Raw genomic sequence first — 26,784 nt, 5'->3', positions numbered from 1 at the left:
CACAGGCAGGGACACCCTCCAGTAGACCAGGCTGCTCAAGGCCGTGTCCAACCGCATTGTTGCATAGTTGGCTGCAACACTTAACACGCATTAAAACACTTAACACGCATTAAAAGAACAAACTGAAACACTTCAAATTTCATGTAACTTTTTATTAAAATAGCATTTATAACTGGTACACGTTGGCAGATGTTCTGTTCTTTCCCCCAAAGAGCAGCAGTGGAAGGACCCCAGGCACGGGAACACAGCTGCCTGCAGGCAGAACCCAGCAGTACCAACCAGGTCAGGCTGGGAACAGCACCCACAGGGTGGGAGGACAGACCCAGGTGAAAAGGGTGCTGCTGCACCTCATCTGCTACAGGGATTTTAGGGCTTTTCCTTAAATGGGACATCTAATGCCACTTTACACAGTCTGCTTCTAGTAACTATAAAAATTCATTACATTCTTATTCTTGCTGTAAAAATCCTCATGTTGGTCTGAGTGTGGTTTTAAAGCTCCTGCCAGTACTTGAGGGACAAGATGGGGTGGTGGTGAGCAGGGGAAGGACACAGTTCAGGCAGAGACCCTCGGAGAGCTTGGTTTGGGTAGTGGTGAAAGAGCATCAGAACAGTTCAGGTCCACAGACCAGATGGCATTTTCCAGCCTCAGGTTAGTAAAGGCACATACACCTCTTGAGTAGCATGTGTGGTGCTGGAAGTTAAATCATCTTTACAACAGACAGAAGACTCCTCAGGAAGGAAAGCAGATGATCACCAACTCACAATGATGCTGCTGCAGCTCCCCTTTAACAGCAGACACTTCCTTGTGCATCAGTAGCACTTCGTTCCATGGGTGAAGAATACGGAGTCCCATTCCTGGCTGCCTGGAGCCACAAAGGGCACCACCACTGTCCCCAGGTCCACTCATCCATCAATGCTCATGGTTAGCTTATGCACTGGGAGGAGCTCACACATTCCCTTTGGGATTTCATCTAGTGGTATAGAGTTACTTTCCAAACTGCATGGATAACTAACCTTTAAAAATCCTCTAAAACGGCCACATTTAAAATTCAGAGTTAACTTCCCATGTGTAACAAACCAAACCAAAGCAATACTTATGGAATTACAGGGTCACATTTTAATTCCTGAATTTTACAGTTCAGCATTAATATCACCACATGTATACAAATGGTGTAAAACAAGTACAGTGGTATTTTTAATACAAAATAAACTTCTGTTTTATGGAAAAAAAACTATACTTCATATCTACACAGACAGCCCATCTTTTTCCAAACAATAGCTAAAATTAAAACTACCTACAAAAAAATCTCCAAAACAGAGAAACTGCTTCAGTTAAAACTATTCCAGGAGAAATGGACCCAAAACACGTATTACGAGTGATCTACGCGGTGGATTGCAGCTGGTTTTAACCTTCCTGACACGGCAGTTGTCACTGGGGAATCTCCTCTCGCTTCCTCATGATCTCAGATCACATGTGGGCAAACTAACATTAAAGTATTTACAGTTCACTCGCTGCTCTTGGACATAAAACCTGCGCTGTTTGCCTCTATCCACTCGCTGCCAACTCACCTCGACTTGTCACCTACGTGGAATGTGCTTTGATGGGTTAAAAAAGCAGCTTTTGTGTGACACCCGGGCTCAGGTGCTGCTTGTGGATCCCGCCTCAGAGCCCGCTGTGCTGTGAGGAACAATTTCATCTTGGTCCAAAGTGACTTTGGTGTTAAAAGCGCTGCTCAGCTCATCGCGGTGACCAGTGCGGTGGTGCTGCCCATGACCACCTCAGTTACACCTCACCAACGGGGAAGGGCTCCCTGCTCCATGGAGAGACAGCTCACCTCGCATCCCAGGCAGCAATTCCAATCAGGATCCTTCCCACCGCAAAGCCGGCGGCTGGCCACGTGCACCGCTGCCACACGAGCAGCTCCTGGAGGTACTGTGGAAGCGCCTGTTCCTTGGCATGGCTATTACTGGATGTCGAATTGGAAAACCAAGCAAAACCATCTGTTTGGAATCCAGCTTCCATTTGCTCCTCTTGAAAAACACAAATTAAAACCTTCTTTTGAACTGGTTGAAACAACTCAACATGCACTGGAACTGCAGTGTCCCTCCCTCCGACCAACCACGAGAAATGTCACTGAATTGCTAAGAAATGGTCCCCAAATCTGGATTGTTCTGCAAACAGAGTTAGTTTTCCCTTCAGTTTTAAAAGAGGCATTGCTAAAAGAACACAACGGACAGCACCATTACAAAATTAAGATTACCAGGTTGGAAATTGAAGCTTGAATTGTTATTTTTTCTCTCCTAGTTCTGTTAAACACTGGGGAAACCCTGCAATAGTATTTAAAAAGTGTTTTACACCCCCTTCCCTCCCTGCCCTCCCCACACCTGAGCCTTTCCTCACTGAGGAGCCAGCATCCAGGTCCTCTGAACACCAACCCGCTGCTTTTGATTTCAGTTTGCTGACAGCCTGAATGGCAGACTCCTGACTTACTAGAAAGATATTCAGTTCCTTGGAAGCTTCGTGTTTACAGAACTAACCCTTTCTAGCTGATACACCGAGTTTCTTTTGCTACTCCTTGTATTATCTTATATACTCATGGGAGAAAGCTTTCTGAATCAGATTCCTTTTTAGCTCTTAAAACAGTTGCAGCATTTGAAACCCCATAAGAAAAAGTTTTTATTCCAAAGTTTTGGTTTCATTTATGAACCCAAACGAGGTCTTTTCCTTGGAGATGCCTCCTCCTCTTCGTCATCATCTTCATCATCGGGATAATCCACGAGGCCAACCAGGCTTCCCTGCCGATTCAAGAAAGGAAAAAACAAAAGTCCCACATTGAAAAGAATGCTCAGGAACACGCAATGTTAGTTCCTAACCCCCACCAACCTGCCCAGGACACCCACGCCTGCTGCAGAAGGTTTCTTGGAGATGCCGTTTTCATTCCAAGACCCATTTGCTTTGAGAATGTTTCAGAACCTTGAGGTTAAAAAAAATACTGGAATTGTGCCTCTGGATCTGGCCTCAGGATTATTAAGAAACCACTTCTTAAGCTCTGAGGTGGACAGTCCAAATCTCTTGTGCACAAAGCACATCCCTTCTGCTGCCAAGTCTTAGGGGACTCGCTGTTCTGTAGCCTCTTGGGAGCACACAGCTGAAGACTTAAGCAACACATGAGCAGGGAAAAGGGAACAGAGGGATCACCTACTGCATTTCATCTGCTCAGAAACCCTTAATAATTCCCCCATGGGGAGGAGCACTAACATAATTCAGAGAAAACCCATCTCACACACAGAGCATTAACTGGACAGTTAAAAAAAAGTGAATGACTGGGCATTATGTGGAAGGTGTGAAATTAAAGTGTGCCTACCAGATCATCAACAGATTCTAGTCCCACCTAGTCCTTAATTAAACCTTACCTTAGAGTAGCAAGGGTTTAACTAGACAGGACTTTGGATGAATTCATACACAAAAAGAATCATAGAATCCCATCCTGGTTTGTGTTGGAAGGGACCTTAAACATCATCCAGCTCCAAGCCCCTGTGTCCAACCTGGCCTTGAGCACTGCCAGGGATGGGGCAGCCACAGCTTCTCTGGGCACCCTGTGCCAGCGCCTCAGCACCCTCACAGGGAAGAGCTTCTGCCTAAGAGCTCAGCTCAGTCTCCCCTCAGGCAGGTTCAAGCCATTCCCCTTGGCCTGTCCCTACAGGCCCTTGTCCCAAGCCCCTCTCCAGCTTTCCTGCAGCCCCTTTAGGCACTGGAGCTGCTCTCAGGTCTCCCCTTCAGGAGCCTTCTCTTCTCCAGGCTGCCCCAGCCCAGCTCTCTCAGCCTGGCTCCAGAGCAGAGCTGCTCCAGCCCTCGCAGCATCTCTGTGGCCTCTTCTGGACTCACTTCAGCAGTTCGTGCCTCTACCCTTACCACAGCACACCCCATAGGTAAAGCCTCACGATGCTGCTCTGTGCCCTACGCAAGGACAGCAGCTTCTGTCCAAGTTCTCCCACCTTGGTGGCTGTCACCGCTGTGGTCAGGGTTGTGTTCTTTGATGAGGAGCCGTTGGAGCTTGCTGGTGACGTCTGAGCTGCCACAGATTTGCTGTTTGCACCATTTGCACTGTTGGCTGTGCTGGCTGAGTGGGAAAAAGTGAATTTGAATCCCCCAGCTGAAGTCCTTTTTGGAAGATTCTCTTTGTCTTCACTCTCCTTAGCTGAAGGACAAACAGTGTCACACTTAAGTATCCACCGTACACCATGGAGCACAATCCACATCACAGCACAAACCCCATCCTATTCCTTTAACTCAGGTTAAATCAACAGCTGCCCACTGGCCTCATGGAGAGCGCACCAGCATTCAGACTGAACGGCACAGATGCTGCAGAGACGGGGACACTGCTCACTCAGCACACACAGTACACAGAAAGTTCTGCTTCTGAGTGTCAAATTAGATGCATGCTTGCAGCAACTGAATTCATTACTTTAATCCTAAGCTAACTTGCAAAGACATGTTAGGAATTCATTACCTACTAATATTCATGATTACAATGAATACCCGTACTCTTGCCTGTGACACAGAGCATGTGCAACTGGTTTGCTTACAAGACACCCCATGCATCTGCCACAGAGAACTCCAGTGCTGAAAAGCTGAAATCCAGCCAATACCTTTTTTAGTTTCCATAAATTTTTCATAGCTATCTGGAAAATCATCCTCCTGTTTGGACTTCTCAACTGGAGGCACAACAGCTTCACCTTCTTCCTCTTCGTCTTCATTGAACCACATTTCTTCATCCTCCTCTAAGGCTCTTGCATCTCTGCGAAATCTATTGCTACGCAATATAGATGGAACACTGTAAGAGACACAGGACAAGTGATTCCAGTTTTGCCTGCTGGTTCACACTCAGCTGGGATCACAAGTGGCTTCTCACACTTCAGAGTGCATTCAGTGCACCTGACAAAGCAGTCCAGCTCCATCCCTGGGCCTAGCATCACCATAAGCATCACCAAACCCCAGCTGGCAGGAAAGCAGACTGGATCCCAACTCGGAGTGCTCTTTGTAAGCTCAGAGTTTTCTGAACATAACATTTAATACACTGACAAACAGGATGTGGACCTCAGGAGGGCAACACAGCAAGTCAGCTGGGGTTTACTCTGACTGGAGAAGCTTTCATCAGCAATCAAGAACCACCCCAATCCCATCCTTCTGCCTTCATTTGCCGTTTAGGGAAGGTTTCAGACTACCTAACCTGGGTCGTACCTGTTCAGCTTCTGGTTTTGTCGGTCTTTCTCTTGCTCATATTTTGTCTTCAGTCCCTTGAACGTCTGAACATACTCAATGGATTCAAGTGCATTATAAAAGTTTTCAACTATATGTGCAATAAGGGACTTAATATCCTCCTGCAGAGGAACAGAACAGGGTTTCAGAGTCAAATATTAACATGCACAAGTTGGGAAAGCTTTGGAGTTTAGTTTTAGAAGTAACGGGTTCATTGTCCAGAGTCAAATCATGATTGTAAAGAACAGATGTGAAGTAACCACATTAGTTAATAAATTATTAATTAATAATTAAGAAAAAAAGCTGAGATTGAGAATTAACTGTTAATTCCCCATATGAACAGACAATACACTTAGCACTGGGCCAATTCTAGCTGTGATAGTTTGATTAAACCATGTTGCTTGCTATCTAGGATTAACCTTCTTGAAAGAAGCAGGAGTTTAGCTGTGCCCTGCCCTCCATAGAGGTTTAAGCTCTTTCCAGTCCTCAGTAACTAAAACAGCATCATGGCATGAAGCGCTTTCTGGTCACTCACCCTCTAACAAGCCTCACCAAATCGAGCAATCTAATGTTCTGCCACACTGGAAGTCACCCAGAGACACCACACATTCCCTTCTTGCTGGAAGATAGCAGCTAGGATACCCTAAGACTAAAATCCACCCTTCATTTTCACAGACCACAAAGACTCCCTGAGAAAGCTCCCACACACCAAAACATTTGCACTGAGTAGCTCAGGAGCTGTTACAAGTCCTTGTTTTGCACCTCAACAATACAACCAACTGGGTGCTCCTGCTCATCCTGTCTGCCCTGTCCACATCCACAGGGTTCCCACAAACACTGCCAGTGGAAGAGCTACTCATTCAAAGCTGACACTGGCCAAATGTGTTAGATTTGAAAGGGCAACGATCATTCACACTTACACTCAAACTGATCTGATTTAGAGGCAACAATCATAGAACCCCAGCCTGGTTTGTGTTGGAAGGGACCTTAAAGCTCCCCCAGTTCCAACCCCTGCCACGGGCAGGGACCCCTTCCACTGGAGCAGCTTGCTCCAAGCCCCAGTGTCCAACCTGGCCTTGAGCACTGCCAGGGATGGGGCAGCCACAGCTTCTCTGGGCACCCTGTGCCAGCGCCTCAGCACCCTCACAGGGCAGAGCTTCTGCCTAAGAGTTCAGCTCAGTCTCCCCTCGGGCAGGTTCAAGCCATTCCCCTTGGCCTGTCCCTACAGGCCCTTGTCCCAAGCCCCTCTCCAGGTTTACTCACATATAAAATACTTCACTGAATTCCTCAAAGTCTGGTCCAGAAACAAGTCCGTGATGGGACAATGCAGCAAAACAAGCACGAAGCAGCTGACTGCTTCCTCTCTATTTGGGTATTCATCTATGGGATTTCTAGGCTGTGATTTTAAGTAGTGATGCACTGTTTCAGGGGAAGATCTGCAGTCTGTATTTCTACCCGAGGCATCACATACATGTAAGAGCTGCTCAACTTACCACTCTGATGAATTCAAACAGCTCAATCACAGCAGAGTTGAGCAGATTGTACCTAGTTCCATTATCCAACAGAGCATTTATAACTGGTTCAAACAGGTTTCCCTTGATGATGTAACGGTTATAAAATTCATCTTTTAGGCCAATTATCCTCCTCATAAAGCGAAGAGCACCTGTATTAAAGGAAGAAATTCAAGGATTTAATAACCACATGCCAGGACTCCAATTATCTGCTCCTCTTGGAACGAAACCTGCGGTCATCAAGATGATGTGCCCCAAAGCAAGAGCATTAAAAATCACTGATAGTTCAGAAGATGCATTTGCTGACAGGTAACCTTTATGTCTTTGACTTCTCTGGGTATTTGAATTGATCAGTGTCCATTAATTTCTGTTTGATATACAGCAGCAATAAACTTCAGCACAAGCAAAGTTAAATTCTTAGCTCATTCCTGCGCTTTTCTGTGTTCCCCTCCTGGAAGGAGTTCCTAATCCCTAAATTCAGAACATTTCCTTTGCTCTCCACAAGGAGCTCTAAATTCCTCACATTAAGAAATTACAGTATTTCCATTTAAATAAGACAACTGATCACAAGTGATCCTTAAGTCATCAAGACTTCAGGATCACCGTGGACTTCAAAAGATACACCTCCTCCCACCACAATGGCACTGGTCTACATCAACAGGCACCTGCTACCTTTTCTTCAGCATTACTTAACAGCTAGTCAGAAATAAACAGCAAATCAACGTGACTTTAGAACTGAAGTATAAACTTTTACTCCTACACATTCCAAACAGCACCTGAAATGCCTCAAAGACGGAAACTGCAACAGCTCCATACTCACACAAGGCCAGAAACGTGTGTTTTGAATTCATCAAGACCAGTACTCTCCTTAGCAAATCTTTGTTCATAATGTAGTTCTTGATGTGATATGCGTGGTGCTCCACACAAAAAGTCAGCAGCTCCAAAATTAAGGCAAGTAGTTGTGCCGTTTGGTAATTATCTGCAGGAAAAGTTAATGCCTTAAGTTACATAAAGAAACCCATGTACTTTCATAGAATCATAGAATAGTTAGGGTTGGAAAGGACCTTAAGATCATCCAGTTCCAACCCCCCTGCCATGGGCAGGGACACCTCACACTAAACCATGGCACCCAAGGCTCTGTCCAGCCTGGCCTTGAACACTGCCAGGGATGGAGCATTCACAACCTCCCTGGGCAACCCATTCCAGTGCCTCACCACCCTAACAGTAAAGAACTTCTTCCTTATATCCAGTCTAAACTTCCCCTGTTTAAGTTTTAACCCATTACCCCTTGTCCTATCACTACAGTCCCTAATGAAGAGTCCCTCCCCAGCACCCCTATAGCCCCCCTTCAGATACTGGAAGCTGCTCTGAGGTCTCCACGCAGCTTCTCTTCTCCAGGCTGAACAGCCCCAACTTTCTCAGCCTATCTTCATATGGGAGGTGCTCCAGTCCCTGATCATTCTCATGTCCCTCCTCTGGACCAAGCTCAGCTGCTCTTCTAGCTCCTGACACTGGATTGCTTTAGGAAATGGGACATTGGGACAGAACAAAACAACCACCATGAATTTGGCTTTATTTCCACCCTCAGTCACAAGAATCACCCTGAACTGGCAGCAGGGCTTGTCCAGGACCAGTAAGCCACTGCTTATGGCAATCCAGACTGACTGTATGCAGTTAACAGAGCCAGTCAGACCTGTAGCCCTGTGAACCTACTTAGCAATGGCTTTTCATAAGCTCAAAAAGCCTGCAGAGATAAAAATCCAGCCCATAAAAGCTCAATGTGCTCCTTAGTGCATGTTCTGCTAAAAAACCCCAAATCCAGTAGCTCAAAAGTAGGTAAAATGTTCAAAATCATAGAATCATAAAATGATTTGGGCTGGAAGGGACATGAAAGATCATTCCTTCAGCTTCCCATCATCTCAGGTGAAGCAAAGCACCAGCACCTACTTCAATAAAGACTATTTAAAAGATAGAGTGTGGACATACCTAACTTTTTGGGAGTTGTTTTAAATAAAACCACCACACAGAGCAAACAAAACAAGCTTAGAAACTCAGTCAGAACTTACCAGGACAAACTGTATTACTCTTTGTGGACCCAACTACTGCATCTGACAAAGAAAAGAAAGCCAAAAATCAGAAAGAGGTTTCCAAACACTGTCAATATTTAACAGAAGGGGATAAACCATCAGTTCAAACTTTTCATCAAATCCCAGGTTTCTGTTAGCTGCAGGGAAATAAAGATACAGCAAAAATGCACTTTCTAGATTCAATTTACATTGCAGAGCTTCAAATTCAATCAGGTAAAACACATAATCTAATATTTAGGAACATTATTCCTACCTAGGCTGAAAGAAAGTGCCTGGTCTCAATTTTTCAAATAAGATTTTGAGTTCTACAAACACTCTGCAAGTTCTGTTTTTGTATAAACCCCATAAACCATTTAGTTTTGACTTAATGTAAGATGGGTGAGATGAAATAATGGCTTTGCCAACTACATATTGCTTTGATTTAATCTCTGGAAAGAACACTGGGAACAAACTGACTGGGGAGGCTGTAATGATGTTACATTTCAGTATGCAAAGCACCAAGGGCAAACTGGTGAGGGTTTGTTATCTGCTGTGCCAAAAGAGATTCCGGTTCTGCTACTGCGGCCAGGGAAAGTTCGAAAGGAAACAAGAGAAAGGAGTTCCACTTGTATTGCTTTGAAGAGATTTCTTTTAGCATTTCTATATTCAGCCAAGGGAAAACCAGTGTTAGCAGTTCATCACCTGAGCACCCAGCACCTGGAATCACGTAACCACTGATGTCACAGGGTTTTGTAAGCTTTCAGATAAAATTACCTCTCAACTAAACACACTGTCTGCTTTACAGCAAATATCCTCTAGAATTATACTAGTAAAATAAGTGCACAGGTAACAAAGCACATCCAGGAGACACATCTGTCACAAAGCACAGTGTAAATACACATTAATGCTCAAAGCTGCAAGGAAAGAGCTACTCAAACTCTGCCCGCAGAACCCCATCACTGGGGACACACCAGTTCTCAGCAAGTGTATTCCCAGCTCACACCATGGGCTCATCCCTGCTACCAGGACTGTAAAGCACTTGGAAACACTACAGGACTTAAAGGGAAAAATGAATATTACCTTTGTCACATTTATCTTCTGCTGTATTGGCCAGAAGTGGTGCAGTGAGAACGTGCATACAATGGTTGTAGAAGAAATTGAGAAATTCACTTTTTTCTGTTTTCTGAAACAAACAGAACTTTATTAGACCCTGGCATTTGTATGTAACCCTTTAAATAAGAAACAGTAACCTAAGAAACAGCCAACAAAGAATTCCATGGACTCCTTCAGCTCTGGCTGTATCTATTTGGTTGAGCCTGCAACACTGTCACTAAAGGAAGATCTGTTTCTTTACTTTGGGAAAAGATCTGCGAGACATCAAAACAACCCAGCTACCACCAAAACAGTCCCCACCACGGATGCAAATATACACTGAAAACACATCAGTGACTCAAAGTGCTTGGCAAAATTTGCTTAAACTGTTCCTAAATGCAGTAATTTTATTCATAACAACCTGCAAACCTTTCTACACTGAACAAGTATCATCTGATGCATTCTATACAAAATATGTGTATCAATGTGACTAAGAGTACAATCTGTTTTCTTACACGGAGTATGCATTTAATTACAAATACACTGTACTTTGGTTTGGCTTCAGAATGTCAGCAGCTGAAACAAAGGAGTGATCCAAGTTTTAAAGCAGATTTCCATAAACTGCTTATTCATACTTTGACATCAGAACACATGTGTGCAATACAAATAAATCCTTTGGTATGGCACTGCTTGGATCAAGTTGCATTTTAAATGTGCCACTGGTATTTAAACACTGATTTGGTTGCAAGCAAACTCTACCAGATTCTCTTCTTTCACTATGCATCAGATAAGAGGAGTTATGACCAGACTGGTGCTGTTTCACTGAAGCACAGGACTGCCTGCTTGCATAAATACTTGTACAATGCCACATACCTTCAATTAACAGAAGCTGATGGAACTTTTAGCTTACTTTTTAGCTTAAATTCAGTATCACACCACTTTGCTCAGACATTAAAGTGCCTTTACCCCTTTGGATTTTCTTACATTAGCTGTGGCCAACATATTCTCTGGATCTATCAGAGTCCGCAAAAGCCCCATCAGCTGCACAGCGCCCCCGAGCTCGGGATCGGTGTCGCAGATCATCTGCTCAATGACCACGTTGATGAGGAGGATATCCTGCAACAGAGCCCAAGCAAACCACAGGGGAATCAGGCACAGTTTCAGCAGCAGAATGAGTTTCTGTATTAGGGATCTTTTTTGCACAACCCTTCTCACCTAATATCATTGTCAGGCTCAAATACAGTCTTATTAGTGTGAACACCAACATGCTCATAAATCTTTGTACCCTGGATCTACATTTTCTCATGTTCCTATTACCTACATTTCAGGGCTAACTGTATCCCACATTGTGCAGAGGTTGGTTTTGCTGTGGGCTTTTGTTTCCCCTATTTGCTCTAAAACTAGTATATTCAAACTCCAAACCACTTCTACTTACATCATCACTCTGCTGAGCCTCTTGCATGACAAACTCTCGGACCATGGATGGACTAAATTCTACTAGATAAGAAAATATATCTGTAGCAGCAGATCTAACTTGCAGATCATCCATTCCCTAATAGAAAAAAAGAGGACCATTTATTAGAGTAAATCAAGTTTGGGATTTATTATCTATTTTCCCACTTCAGAAAAGGTGCAAGGCTTTCTGTGAATCCAACAGCCCTAATCAGGAAGGAACCATTTCTCTCCTACTTGCTGGAATACATAAGACACTAATATTCTGTACCTGTTATCCACAGTTTATTGATTTCATACAAAAGGCCCAACTGCACAAATCAATTCATACAGAAGTTTCTGTACTCATTTACAGACAAGAATTAATCATTCTCCCTAAAGTATGACGTTTTCTCTGATAACTGAACAATTCCTAAGCCTAAAATATTGATGTAACAGGAAACATTTGGACTCGAAAAGAATAATAAGATTAGGGTTCATCTAATCACATCTTAACAGCCCGTGTCCTTCAGGGAGTTCGCAGGTTGTTACTCTACAATATAAACCTCCTTGAATTTAGAGTTTCTGAGCCACAGCAGCACTGGCACATGAATGACAAGAGTGAGGCAGCAAGAGCTGCTCCAACCAAAGGAGTGAAAACCCCCATGTTCTCACATTGCTGATTAAGATGGATTAATCTGCTTTAGACCTCTGCAAAGACAGGATTAGGTGATCTTAAGATAGGAACAAGATAACAGGTCAAGATCAGCTAAAAATACTTCTTTGGCATCATCCCAATAACAACAACAGAAAAGACACCCATCAAGCTGCCACATGAGAAAGAGCAGCCTTCAGCTGTCACACCGAGTTTGCTACAGACTTCTCCAATGTGCAAAGTAAAACAGCATTATGAAACAAAAAACAGCAAAAATGAACACCTTTTGGCTTCTGAATTGGAAGCTGAATAAACTTCAGCTTTCAGCAGAGTGAAGCTGTGCAAACTTACACACACAGGGGCTCAGCAGCACTGAAAACATGGTTAAATGGGTGCGTGTGTGGGTTTACTGTTGTTAACATCAGCTCTAAGTTCTCACTCACCATTACAATTTCAAGGGCTGGAAGTATTCCCAACTTTGCCAACGTTTTGAAAAATGCATCTCTGTTCTGAGGTTGTAATGTCTGGGAAAACGCACAGAATTCCTTGAAAAAGTTAACCTGTAACAGGGAAAAAGTCATTTAGGGTGTCTTTGATTCAAGAAACTCTCTGGAAGTAAGAAACTACTCCCATGTGGAACAGAGCGTGTGCACTGGCTGGCATGGTCCTTCCTGGATAAACGGTTTATTCTAGCTCTCTCCTCCAACCTTCACCAACATCAATAAAGTTAAAGACAGTAAAAACGAACTAACAGAAGTTTAAGAGGTTGAAAACGACTTCAGAAAGAAACACAAGGACCCTGTGGTGACTCCTTTAGCACAGCCAGCACATGAAGGGTTTATCTTCCTGCCTAGTGTGCCTTTTGTTGAGAAGACCACAGATATTTCCCTTGCCAACAGCAGGATTTCAACTTTAGCTGATAAACACATCGAAGGAGAAATAATGTTTGTAATATACATATATTCAGGGTAATCCTCAGTCATAGGACTTAAAACATCTTTGTTGAATGCATAAAATACAGTGACAAAAGCAGTGTTTAGATGACAAAAAGAAGTGATGTGGTACATTGACAAGTACTTGGAGGAAACTATACCCTCAAGCCTAGGATATCAGCTCAGTGCTAGTACTTTCTCAACGATAAAATAATCGTTTCGAACAAACAAATCAGAGTGAGAACTATCTGTCTAGGGAGTACATAAAGGAAGACCGAGCTACACCGGAAATGGTTCTGGGGTTACAGAAACGCCCCAGTGACTGCAGAACCACAGCAGCACAGTTTCTGTCACTCTTTGTACGTAACCCCTGTAGTTTAAAGCCTTCAGAGAACCACCCCGAGCTCTGACTTACCAGTTCACACCGTTTGTCATCGTCTGTAGCTTCATCTGTTAACTGTGCAAAAACTTCAGACAAAAATTTCTCATCTTCCTGCATGACACATAAAGAGGAACAGGACTTACACAATGCCTCTGCAGAGACAAACCATCCATCTCTACTGGATCCCACACTGCAGGAAGTCAAATGTCAGCTTAACTACGATGCTTAAGGACAAACAAAACCCCATGCACTAGCAGATTTGGTAGATAAGGAGTTTTTCTTCCTTTTCTCTCCACACCTCCATGACTTTATCACGAAAAGGGAAATGCAGGAGCACACACCCAGGAGGATCATTTCCAGTGTATTATTTCAGGATTCACTCTGTGCTGGAGGCAGCGAATAGGTGCTAACTACTGAAACTGCTCTCTGAACGACCCACGCACTATGATCTGTCCCAAACTACAGACAATGGCAGTCTTTCACACAATCCCAGCCTGGTTTGTGCTGGAAGGGACCTTAAAGCTCATCCAGTTCTAAACCCCTGCCATAGGCAGGGACCCCTTCCACTGGAGCAGCTTGCTCCAAGCCCCTGTGTCCAACCTGGCCTTGAGCACTGCCAGGGATGGGGCAGCCACAGCTTCTCTGGGCACCCTGTGCCAGTCTCACTTTTGCTCCAGGCTCCCTCCCTGCACCTTCATGAAACCTTTCAGGGAACATGCATTTTGGCAAGTGTAAGCCATTACACTCCTAACTTCTTTTTATACCCTAGAAACTGCCAACCAAGACATTTTTTACCTCCTGCACCTATGCTGCTCACACCACAGGGTTAACATGTCCTGTGTAGCAGTTACCCTATCCTGGGTCTGCAGAATCACAAGCATTTTGTCCAACCACCTATGTGTGTGTCTAGAGGAACACATGATGAGTTTGCTGCAAAAGCTCCCCAACCTGTAGTCCAGCTTTTCCAATCTGGGAAACTTGAGTCTCTGGCTTTTCATATTCAGATCCTGTACTACTTATTTTAAAGTATACATAGGACAACATTTCACTTCTTGTTAAGCATTTCAAGTCACACCACTGCTCAGTATCAAGTGGTACTAGAAAACAAGGGTGAACATCATTTCTCAGCTCTTGGGGCGCTTTCTGCCTGCTCTGTACATCAGTTTCTCTCCATGGAAACAGTGTTGGCATTCTCTCATATCAACTGCCTCTATTACCTCTTTAAACACAATACAAATCCTAAAGCAAATAGTAACGTTATGCCACAGCATTACAAAATGATGCATCACTGCTGATTCAACTCTGCAAACTTTACTTATGCACTGAACAAACATGAATGGAATAGCAGCATGCCAATAAATATACATAGAAACGTTACACTGCATAATGCAGAGGGGGATTATTCTCTGTTTTCCTGTGTGCTGCTGTTATAACCTGGTTGCTTTTTAGGCTGTGACAGAAGACAGAATTTTTCCAGTTACAGGAATACCAGCCAAAGGTTCACCACTGAATTCCTGAAAACTGTAAGAGGGGGGGAAAGAAGCACTTTACAGGCAAATGATACCTGGAATCAGCTTCAGAGAGAGCACAACATACACACACTGAGTAGTTCACTCTGCCTTTAACAGCTTACTTAAGCCTGTTAACAAAAAATAACCCTACCACAACCAACCTCAGACAGGCTACAGACTCCCTGCTGCAGAACACCCGGAAATGGAAACATCCCTTGCTTGTCTAAGGCTGCTGCACAGTGTAGTCCTGATATCCTAAGCACAGGATGGATCTAGGATTGTTTTCCATGCTCACTCCATGCCCCATTCACAGCAGCACCAGGATCTACTGCTTCACAGCACACAGGAAGGTGCTTTACTACTGCAGCAAACACAACCTGTCACTCCTATAAACCCCACTCTCATAGGGAGCTTTGCTGGTGTATGTAGGGTGGGACGACCTCCAACATGTTCACCAAACCCAAAGGAGCTTTAGAGTCCTTGAGCCACAACAAAAAGGTGATTTATTCCAGGGGACTGTGAAAACAGTCTTAAACCTGAGGTCTACACTACCATGTAACCCTCCTCCTCTTCCATACTATCTCTCCCATGTGCTTTCTCCTTAGCTTGCAACTCTCAGGGCAGCTCAAAGGATGCAAGTATCAACATTATTTGTAAACCATCACCCAAGTCTTCAGAACAGACAAGCAGCCCTATGTGCCACATCCTTTCTTCACTGTGGCAAGGACAGCAGTGACAGAGCAGCAAAGAACTGACAGAGGATTTCAGAACCTTCTCCAGAGTGCTGCAGGTAACAGGGAACCATAGTGCTCTGTTAAGGCACAATTAAATAGCCAGTACAGTAAAGCCTAGATGAAAAATAAAGAACTTCACAGAGTTAAATATCCCTAACTGGAAACAAGCCTGTGGCCTCAGGAGAGTAACAGTAATATATGCAAAAGAATTAAAAGGGAAATCTTTATTTAACACAAAATCAGTAATTCTGCACGTGGGATTCACTTTCTACTTTCTGGCTGAACAGCAGAAAGAAGCTGGAAAGAAGCCCCAGAGCTTATTCAGGCAATACTCTACAGTCCTCCAGTTCTGGCTTGTTTCCCCCAGTCCTCTCTGACATTCTTTAGCAATATTCCTGATGGCAATGTCACTGCTCCAGTGCCCCTCTCCGTCCACAATTTTAACTACTCTCCTCTCATACACCTTCCTATTTTACAGACTATCCACACTCAAGCCCCACAGGTTTGTGGTATTCTCTTCTAAGGACACAGACCAGAAACAGAATAAACCCACTTTGGTATCCAGCAGTTTGCACAACAAAATGGGAAGTGAAAATACCCCAATTGTCATGTTCACACTCAGCTCTTTAGCAAGGCTCCTTCCACAGGCCCTCCTGGCTGCCACACCTACCTATTCTTAAGCCTGCTTCTGATCACAAAGTGTGCAGTAAGTTTTCCAATGTAGTAATGGGCCAGTTATTAATTAATTAGTACTTCTGGATATCAATATGAAGGAAAAAAACCAACACTTTATATATATATATATATATATTACATGAACGTTTGAAATTACTGTAAATTAATAGTAGTACAACAGGAATGGTTCCAAACATGCTCTTTTGAATCAGATTCAGAATGTGTTAAAAAGTTGCTTGTTTCCTAAAAACCTACATAAAACCAGCTCAAAATGCTCAGTACGGTGCTTGTGAATCAAGAACCTTTTACTGTTTCCTGAAAATCTACTGTTACTTGAAATTTACCATTTCTAAAATACAATAAGGGGAAGCACTGAAACCATTACACAAATGAAAACATCAATGATTAACTTACACAGTGTTAAAGAGCTGAAACCGATTGCGAAACTACAGCTAGAGGTATCTATAGGTGATCCATCTATAGCATACTGAAACCCACTTACCTGCAACATACTGACAATCTCAACTTTGTTGAAGAAAATAAAGGAAGTGAGGGTAGAGAGAAAATTCTCTTCAAACACAGACGGTGTGGGCAAGATGATGTCCTGAATGTACTGTACCCTGTAAGTCTGGTGGATTTTTTGCCTGAGTTCAGAGTCTGTTATAGGAATAACCTCCTTAAATTTTGCTGTTTTGGTCAAGAACTCCCTGTGCCGTTTTGGCTGAGCCAAAGAAGGATCGTATTCCAGGCATCCAACAACATCCATAATACACTCATCTGAAAACATCACCTCAAACAGAGTTGCTTTGTTGAGGAACAAAATTCCTCTAATAATTTCATACAAATGATGTAAGCCTTCGGTGTTCTCCAGATTCTCACACACTTGGAAGAGCTGTAGTAGTTTTTTTATGTAGCCTTCATTCTCCAAGGCCAGTGCCAGCTTTTCCCTACGGATGGGCGAGGAGAGGACAGAGGTAACTAGGTCAGCAATCTCTTCAAGTTTGTTGAGTTCACAAGTCGGAAGGTCGATCAAAGGACTAGTTTCAGGCATTTCTTCTATGTGCTCCTCTTCTGACTCAATGAGGTCCTGCGTGACTTCCACTGAAGGATCCTTACCTTGGACCTAAGGAGAGTGTGCACAATTACCAGCTAATCCCAAAACACAGACAAAAATCATCAAGTCACTAAATGAAACAGTATGCGCAGAAGCACTTCTATAGCTCCAGCTGCATGGAAAACATTTGGCCATGCAGAGGACTAAGTTCGCTGCCTCTAAGTTCTCCAGTCATTACTATTATTTGGGGGTTGGAACTGGATGATCTTAAGTTCCTTTCTAACTCAAACCACTCTATGATTATCCTCAATAGTATCAAAACCCAAATAAAACCAAACCCTAATAGCATCCCTGCAGTCACAAAGGCTGAAGAACCTTCAGACAAGCACAGAAAGGTGTAAAGAAGGGCATCAGAATACCTTCTTTCATTTTCTAAATCAGAAGGCTCTGAAGAGTTAAACTCATAGTAAGAGAAATCACAACAATCCTGTTGCTATGCGCCCCACAAAGAACAAGTTACCCAGGAGTCTCAAAGGAGAATGCAGGAGGGTTCTAGAACCTGATGGCTGACATGGTCTGATCACACAAAAACCTTCCTCTCAGACTGGTCACCGCCTCAGTTCCAATTTAAGACCAGTTTAAAACCTGGACTATGTACTAGACACATCTACTTGTCGTTACTAGCATCAGTTTCTTTCAACAACAGCACTTCAGAACTGGCTGAGAAAACACTGTATCCCAAAGCATACCAAGATTAAACTGCATCTAAATGGCCTAGTTTTGAAACCGGTAGCAAATCCGAGTTGTGTTCCTTTAGATAAGAGCTTCACACTGCACCATTTCAAAACCTGAGAGTAAATCAAATTCCAACACCAAAGCCCAGGTTTCCTCTTTTAAGTACACTCAGGTGGGATTCCATTGACTTGTTCCTTCCAGAAAGCAGAAGATCTAAACTATTTTGTAATGAAATAATGAAGATTGAAACATCCATAAGACACAGACAGTCAGCAAGACTTAAATCCTGATGAAGTAGATGTCACTGACAATTCTGAGCTCCTACAGCACCTCTTTGTCTCTCAGTGAAACATCTACATCCTTACTCATTACGTTTTCAGACCCACCACGCTCCAACAGGTCACCTGGGAGAAGGACAATTAAAATGTGGTACTTTGGCATTCCCCTTTTTAATAAAGACAACAAGCCAACCCCTCTAAAATGCCCGAGACCTGTTTCATCATTGCACTGATTTTCAGAAGCATGAAATCCAATTATGAAAACAACAACTTGTGTCAATAGTGGCAACCTATGACCCGACACAGAAAAGCCATAGAAAACATAGAATATATGCTTATTTTACAAGTAGGTTGAAAAATCACAGCACAAATACATGAAGTCACTAGAACATCTGGAAGGAACAGAATATGTAAAGTGAGCTGTACCTGGCAGATTTTCTCCCAGATTTCATCACAACCAGCTTTTTCTTGAAAACTCAGTGCTAAATCATAGTTCTCTGCTTCTGACCAAACAATCAGGGTGTCCTGTTTAAGAGAAAAGCAGAAAAATAAGTGATGCTGAAGCAGGTCCACACTTATATCAACCTGTATTCTTTTAAGTCCTAGGCCTGAAGAAGAAACAAACTAAAGTTGTACTTCTCCAAACAGAACGTAAGACACTAAAACATTATATCGCCTTTTCTTCCATAAAGGACATCACCTTCCTTTTTTGCTATTTTATGACCCCTACCTTACATATTAGATATTTAAATGCACTTTTTTTCATAGCCAAAACCCTTATAATGACATTTTTCCACAACATAATTGTGTGCCAATAGTCTTGGAAAGGGAATGTAGGAGATGAGGAAAACCTGCAATGTAATGACTTAAGCCTTTTCATATTTAATACAGTAGAAACAAAAGCCCAAGATGACAGTGTTTCCTCCTCAAAAGGGTTTAACAGAGCCTTGCCAATGTGAGAAACAATGCCAAATTAATGCTAAACCATTCTTTTCCCAGTTAAACCACATGCAGTGAGACACAAGTTCTTACTAAGTACAAACAGTTGCCATAAGGTATTTTCACATGAGCAAGGGCTTTTCCCGTTACCACTGGCTCCATCAATCTCCAACCTGAGCATCTGCACAGTATGTATGGAAGATTTGCTGGAATTTATGGATAAACTAAGTGTTTCTTTCTGAGGCTGTATTAGGACACTTGCTGTAGTGTGAGGACTGTGAGCCTGTGCTTCCACATTCAGATATGTAACTGTCCTGGTTTAACCTCAGCTGACAACGAAGCACCACGCAGCAGCTCACTCAGAGAGAGATGGGAAAAGGTACAACCCACAGGCTGAGAAATGAACAGTTTAATAATGGAAATAAAAGATAATAATAATATTAATAATAATGAAGAAAAGGGATGTAACAAAACCAGAGGACTAAACCCCAAGACAATCAAGTGATGCTCAACACAGTTGCTCACTACTCACTGATGGATGCCCAGCCTGACCCAAGCACAGCTCCCATGCAACTCCCCCCTAGTTTCTGTACTGAGCTTGAGGTTCCATGGTCTGGAATATCCCTTTGGCCAGTCCCAGTCAGGTGTTCTGGTTCTGCTGCCTTCCAGCTTCTTCTGCCTCTCTCTCTGCTGGCAGAGCATGGGAAAAGTCCTTGACTCAGGGTAAGCAACAACTAAAACATCCCTGTATTATCAGCATTATTCTCACCCTAATTCCAAAACACAGCACTGTGCCAGCTACGAGGAGGAAAATTCCTCTATCCTAGCCAAACCCAGAACACAATAGTTCAGCATCCTACAGTAAACTCATCTTCATGCCAAACTGTGCAAACAGAACATCCCTCTGTTAACGCTGCAGTACATTTGATGAGCTCCAGCAAAACAGTTCCACATTCCAATGAGTTTCTTGACTAAAAAAAACCCAAACAAAACCATGAGCAAGCCCTTGCTGAATGGTCAATGAAGTAATTTACTTCCCTCATTCGCAAAGGTCAATGTTCACCACACAACTTACAAAGGCTTCTAAGTCTTTACTTTCTGCATGACTTTCGTTGTAAATGGAATATTCCAAGTGATATCTTTAAGCTAAGTAACCAAAACCATACAATATTCCACTGGTTTACAGATACCTCATATACCTTAGGAAACTGCAGGGACAACAAGAAACAGACCCTGCTACTGCCCCCTCACACTTTCACTCCAAAAGAGCTTCTTGGTTCTCTCTGTGCACCAAGTGACAGGAAACCATGAAGCTGATTGTTATGTGCAATGCAGGTGATGATGATGAAGCTGACTGGTTACTATCTGTGTGGTGATGATGATGCAGCTGATTGATTGCTATCTGTAAGGTATCCAGTAGGCTAAAAGGCCAACCCATGACATGGTATCATACAACTACCCTGTCACCATCCTTCATGTATCCACCAAAGACAGGGACAAAAACAATTACTACCAAGTGACTGTTGCTACTCTTGAACGTGTCAGCCAGCATTCCTTAATTGTTTTTGATCAAAATCAGGTTAGATGCTTAAGCAGATCTTTCTTAATGCACTTCTGTGCTTACACAGGTCAGGGAGCACTCTGTATACACAGGGAGCCACTATTTCCACTGGCAGATGAGAGGGGACTAGCATTTGAGACAGGACTACTGACAGCATGGACAGCAGATAAACTCCTCCACCAGCACGGCCATCTGAAACACACCTCTGCCTCCACTAGCACCACTTTGCAGGTACAGTTATCACTATGGAACAGGCATGAAAATCAGCATTGCTGATATGGCATTAATTCTTCATTTCTGCAGTCTCTCTCAATATCCATCTGCAGTTGTGTGTTTTGGAGGGGGATGTCTTTGCCTTTCCCTTAGAATAGTTTAGCATAACATCTTCTTATAGCAACATTGTTGAAAGTGTCTACCAACAGGTCAATCCATCAGCCTCCTTCTCTCAAAACCATCACAGGTCACATGAAAACCAGCACCATTTGCACAAGTTCAGGTGTTTTCCCCTTTCTCATGTTTATATATTCCTTCCCTGTTCTGGAAAGAACTGAGCTCACTGCACTACAGTTTTAATGCTATTTATGAGAGTTCATTTATACTGCAGTGTCCTACATTACACTTCCACTTCTATCCTACAATCACAAATATGAAGAAGTAGTGTCTCTGCTTTCGGGCTGTGATTCACGTGAGCAAATGGTACAGCTTCATGTAGCTGCCATGGCTTGTGCCTACAGCTGTCCACCCTCACCTCCTCCTCACCAACAGCTGAATCTCCTTGTGCCCTTTTGGAGCAAGCAGTTGAACTGGGATTCATGGAAAAACAGTAACTGTCAGCTGTAGGCACTGAAAAGCCTGATCAGCTCCATGCTCAGGCTCTCTTTCAGAGGTTAATCAGAACATGAATGTTCATAGGTACAGTTTTATGGCTGTTCCAAACCCCAAACCTGAATATTTACCTTGAAGCCTTCTGGGAAATTACCAGTGACCTGACACTCCAAATCAACCCACCTCCAGGTAATGTGAGACTCAAGAGGTGCCTCAATGAACAAAGACAAGTTCTATTCACAACCCACAGTGACTCAGGTAAGAGATAACAGCGTAACATAACTTAAAATGACTGCATGCATCCACCAAGGCTGCACCCGAAATCTGGTGCGAACTCTTGAGTTACTGAGTGGTGCCCACACACAGCACAAGTCACATTTCCCCAGAAATATTTCTGAAAGATGGTTTAATCAGAAAATAATTGTCTAATATCAATATAAAAATCTACCCATCTGGCACACACTTTCTGCATGACCTAAGACAACCCACAAAGCCCACAGACAGACACCCTCTGGGCCTAGCTGCTGCAAGGGGCTCCCACTCCACCTGCTTAGATCAGCACCCACGATGTGCCCCGCTGACAATCAGTGCTCCTTAATTCCATCAAACACAGCAGAAAACCAAAGAGGTGAATTCAGAACAACTTAAACCAAGAGAGGCGTTCAACCCCTCTTTGGTGTTGGTCCTGGTTTGCACAGTATCTGCTATTCCACACCCCTTTGGCAAAAAAAGGTGTTTCAGTGGAATCAGTTCCTACATGGAACCTGTCACACAGTAACACCAATACTCACACTGGCATGAAAAAGGAGTGAAGCAGCCCCTTGGCAACACTCAGGCTGGTTGTTAATAACACCCCTGCAACTGTGTTACATCCCAGCCTCAAAGAACTCCAGTTCTGCCTGGAGCAAACTGCTCTGTTGCCACATGAGCGATGGCAGCTCTGCAAGAGGCAGTATTTGCACACACTGTTCATGTCAGCTTGGAAAGAGGGCACACCTCAAGGAGTCAGCAGCAGAAGGCAGTGCTCACAGCCAGGATCTCTGCAGCAGTTTGGAGCCATGCAGCCAACGCAGCCGAGAACTGCCACCCTCGGAGCGGAGCTGGAGGAACAAAGCAGAGGAACGGATCCATCTGACTCCAGCAGAGGACAGGCTCTGCTGCCAGCAGTGCCAGGGAACAGTAACCTCCAGCACAGGGTGGAACAACACTGGGTGTGGCAACAACTTCTTCAACTGCTCCTGCTGGAGCCTCCAGAAGCAGCTGACCTGCTCCTTGGCCGACGCAGGCTGTCTGCTGGAGGTATGGAGCTCTCAAAGCCTACACCCTGAAATCCAGGGGATTTTAAAGCTCTTCAGGCTCTAGGGTTCTTTGCACACATACCATTAGAGATTCTTTCATGTTGTGTGCTGTGTCTAATCCAAGTCCCATTTCTCTTGAGAATGAGACCACAATGACAGCCTGCCCAGCACCCAGCAGAACTGGATTCTGCACAGAAGCTGGTGACCACAAACCCGATGTGAGAAGGCAGACACAGGCCTGCCCTGTTCAGTTAGCCAATAGTTACAGCATTGCTGAGCACAAACAGCGCAATCCTGGGAATCACACAATGACACCCAGCAACTAGAAATCAGTTGGTTCTCTTTGTTAGGAGTGTTGCTATGCAAATCACAACGTGATAACCACTCTAAGTCTATTCAAGTGATTCATATGAAAACAAATGTACGGGGAGGGGACGCTTCCTCTCCATCAAGCTGCATCATCTCGTGGCTTTCTCCAAACCCAAAATGATCAGCACCTTAATGACAACCTGAGACTGAACTCTGGAAGTGAAGGGAGAGCTTCCTCCATGCTGCCATTCACCTGGAAGTACCTGCCCTGGGCACATCAGTACAGCCTCCAGGTCCCCAGGCTACCTATGGAACAGACATCAAACATGCACACAGGGATGCTGAAGAAAGTCCACCCCTCTTCATCTCTGGTTATCCACAGCATTTTGCCTAAATCTTTCCACTGGTTTCAAAAGGATCTGTTCCTAAGATGCTCAGGTTTGAATACACCAATCAGCAATGAGATGAGAATGCTATGTTAAGGTCTGCTTTTTGCTACTCTACTCAGAAAGAGGCACATAAAACTAGAGGACAGAGCTCTGTCAACTGAAAGCTGCAGGACTTCAGAGGTCAGACAAACCTAGAAGTTGTCTCTGAAAATCCCTAATCATTATTCCTCTTCAAAAAACCCACCTTAACCCAAACTTCTTCCAACAGAGTGCAAGCACTTTCAGTCACAAAAGCATGAGAATCGGTAATAAAAGCCAACCAAAATAAGCCTCAGCCTAAAGCTACAACCCACAAAGGCTTCCCCAAGAAAAAAAAAGACAACAAAAAGCTACTTAAGTCACTCGAAACTTTGTTACCCATTAAGTAAAGGCTTTCAAATAATCAGTTGTATGGAGTTACAAAAAGAGGCTGCAAAAGGAGGTGCTTTAAGCTTGCACAGCAACATAATGTGCACTCGTATTTCACTACGTATCAGTTTCCCCCGCTAAACAGGGAGCACCTCGAGGCTCTTGACTTTCAGAACGCTGCAGTGCTCCATAAAGACCACCCTCTGATGAAAGGCCACGACTGTCACCCCAGCTAAAACCACCAGCACCTATTGAGTGAGAGGTGGAAACCACAGAGAGCAGCTTTCTGAAAAGCCAGGCCCAAGTCTCCGACCTGTTCCTAACCTGAAGTGAGTCGCCGTGTGCCCAAGAGCTGACACAGGCTCTTCCCTCAAGTTCTTATAACACGCTTTGTCACCAGAACAAACCAAATCCTTCAAGATTTGTCTCTTTGTGATTTAGAAAGAAGAAAATTCCTATCTTCTAGTGCTGAAACACTTCTGGATACCCTAATGATGGAGAACAGTGTGAAACACTGAACAAAAGGATCAGAATCTGCTGCAGAACAAAGGAAGAGACAGGAAGAACCCCAGTAACACTCACGAGAACAATGCAGGCAGAGACACCAAAAATTCATGCACAAAGAGGGAAAAGACATTAAAAGTGACAGAAGCAAAAGAGATTTAGCAAGCTGATTTGTTTCAGTAGATGAAACAAAAACGACTCCCAACTGTTCGACTCCTCTGTTTTGCACAAGGCCTACCCCTAGTCAAGTCTCCCCATGGCCACTCACTTCACTCAGGAGAGCAGCAGTTTTCAAGGCTTCAAACAAAAACTGTGAGAGCGACAATGAAAGAAGTCCCACAAAGATTATCTGCAGAGGAAGAACTGCAGAAGCAAATATGCTGCAACAGAACTGGCCAAGCTCTACCTTCTTCATTCAACAACTACTTCATATGGCGTGGGATGGGAGAGAGAAGTTAGGCATTTGTGTTTCTGTTTCTCCCATAATAAGGTCAGTATTTATCTGGATCACACATAGTCTCTTTAGAGCCTGAAGTCCAAAAGGGTTTTTTAGGAGACCCACATTTTCATCTCTAGAATGCAAGTATCCCAGCACATCCAGGCTTCCAAGCAAGCTGGTCACCTATACAGAAAACACCACTGACAATTCCACATTGTGTCACTTCCCTTTTTCCCTGGAAAAGGCAACTTGAGCATAAACCAATCCCTCAGCATCAGTAACCATAAAGGTTAAAGCCCAGCAGTAATACTTGCCTGCTGTTTCTGATATGCAGTATTTGGATTTATCTTCGATTCTAACAGTAGCGAACCTGCAAAAGGTATGAAGAGACACTGAGTTTAACAAAGAAACATGTGCACACATCTTACAACCACCTCCCATGTGCCACATGCTCAGCTTAGTCCAGAGCCATCTTCCCTAAACACAATTCCTTAGCATAAGTCGGTAAGGCAAAATTCAACAGAAAGACCCACATTAAGATGTATTTTTCTCTTCTAATTTAGATCCGGATTGTCCGGGCGGTGTTTCTGGGGTGACAACCAGCTCGTTCACAGGCCTTTCAGCAGACCCACATCACCCAGCACCAGGTAAGATGCTGCCCAGCTCAGAAATGCTTTTCCCCACAGGAGCCACGTGGGCCGTTGGCTTTATTTCCTTCAACTGTCCTTCAGAAGTGAATCATCCGGACACTGTGAGCCGGGGGCCTTTACCTTGTGTATGCAAGCAGTGTATGTATCCTGGCAACAGCTCGGCTGTAAGTTACACCGGGCTTAGGTGGTTTATTTAGCACATTAGCACCTGTTGGCTGACAAAGCGGCAAGCTTGTACCCCCCCCCCCCCCCAGTCAAAGAAGAACCTTTAAAAAGTGCAGACTTTAAAGTGCAAAAGAACACGAGGGATGCCCCATAACTTGGACAGAAACGACATTTCTGAGGAAAAACATAAATAAGCAAGCAACTTTTTATGGGAGGAGGAAGAGGGGAGGAAGAGCACTTTAACAGCAGACAAAAATCACCCTAAAAGCGAACAAAATGTCGCCACACGTAACGACTTCCTTCAGCCCAGGGAGATGCTGCCGGCTAGGGTAAGGGAGGGAGCTAAGGCACCGCTGCAGCTCACGGGGGGAGGAAACTGAACGGAGCCAAGAGCAAAAGGGAATAAAGGGGATAATAATAACAACGATAACAACAAAGAGCGGGGGGTCTCCCCTCACGGACAAGGGGAGGGGGGGACAGCAGCAGCCGAGCCCGCAGCGGCGCGGCCCCACAGGCAAGGGTCTGGGCCGGGGCCGCGGGGAGCGAAGCAGGAGGCCCGGGCGGCCTAGGCCTGCGCTCAGCCCCGGCCACGCTCTCACCGTCCGACTCGGCGCGCACCAGCAGCGACATCCCCTTGAGCCGCTCCACGTATGTGGAGGAGACGTGCCCGGTGCCCCTGTCGTCCCATTGCCGATCCTCGTTGAGGGTGTACACCTTCACCCGCCGACGGGTGTCCGACATGGTGCAGCCCCGGCCTCGGGCCTCCGCACCGGGGCCCGCTCCGCCTGCCGGAGGCCGATGGAGCGAGGGGGAAGCGGGGCCGCCGGGCAGCTCAGGGGCACCGCGGGGCCTTTAACGCGCCGCTTCCCATGGCTCCCCGCCGGCCACAGAGCGCCGCGGCCCCGGCCCTCGCTGGCGCCGCTCCGCCGCCTCAGCAGCTACCGCGGCGCCGCCGCCATCTTGTAACCCGACTCTCGCCGC

At 44.5% G+C, this 26,784-nt stretch overlaps 1 protein-coding gene across 5 annotated transcripts; it reads right to left on the bottom strand.

Moving 5' to 3' along the window:
* Window positions 1-131: 131 nt before the first annotated feature.
* PPP4R3B (protein phosphatase 4 regulatory subunit 3B) lies at window positions 132-26,784 on the bottom strand. Of its 5 annotated transcripts, none has more exons than XM_061356822.1 (16): window positions 26,403-26,784; window positions 25,303-25,358; window positions 18,743-18,841; window positions 16,752-17,372; window positions 13,363-13,440; window positions 12,459-12,575; window positions 11,365-11,481; window positions 10,914-11,045; window positions 9,918-10,020; window positions 8,838-8,879; window positions 7,592-7,750; window positions 6,754-6,923; window positions 5,243-5,382; window positions 4,651-4,835; window positions 3,997-4,121; window positions 132-2,796 (listed from the first exon to the last, which is right to left on the bottom strand). In XM_061356822.1, the coding sequence occupies exons 1-16, from the start codon at window positions 26,542-26,544 to the stop codon at window positions 2,701-2,703; spliced, it is 2,382 nt and encodes a 793-aa protein (XP_061212806.1). In that variant the 5' UTR covers window positions 26,545-26,784; the 3' UTR covers window positions 132-2,700. The 5 variants fall into 5 exon arrangements, with proteins under 5 accessions (XP_061212806.1, XP_061212804.1, XP_061212803.1 ...); XM_061356820.1 differs by having other exon boundaries at window positions 3,997-4,199; window positions 4,651-4,814; XM_061356819.1 differs by having other exon boundaries at window positions 3,997-4,199; window positions 26,403-26,781.

The sequence above is a fragment of the Neopsephotus bourkii genome, unplaced genomic scaffold (assembly GCF_033783945.1).
Source record: "Neopsephotus bourkii isolate Nb327-2 ecotype Australia unplaced genomic scaffold, CSIRO-AGI_Nbou_v1 NB_873, whole genome shotgun sequence".
Classification (NCBI taxonomy): domain Eukaryota; kingdom Metazoa; phylum Chordata; class Aves; order Psittaciformes; family Psittacidae; genus Neopsephotus; species Neopsephotus bourkii.
The sequence above is the reverse complement of the archived record's forward strand: the minus strand, read 5'-3'. Positions and strand labels throughout refer to the sequence as shown.

Excerpts from the sequence above, each read along its gene's own strand:
- PPP4R3B (XM_061356819.1), bottom strand. The coding sequence starts at position 26,544 with ATGTCGGACACCCGTCGGCGGGTGAAGGTGTACACCCTCAACGAGGAT. Across the intron at positions 18,842-25,302 it reads CTGCATATCAGAAACAGCAG|GACACCCTGATTGTTTGGTC; the intron begins GCAAGTATTACT and ends TCTCTTAAACAG. Across the intron at positions 6,924-7,591 it reads ACACACGTTTCTGGCCTTGT|GTGCTCTTCGCTTTATGAGG; the intron begins GTGAGTATGGAG and ends CCTTTAATACAG.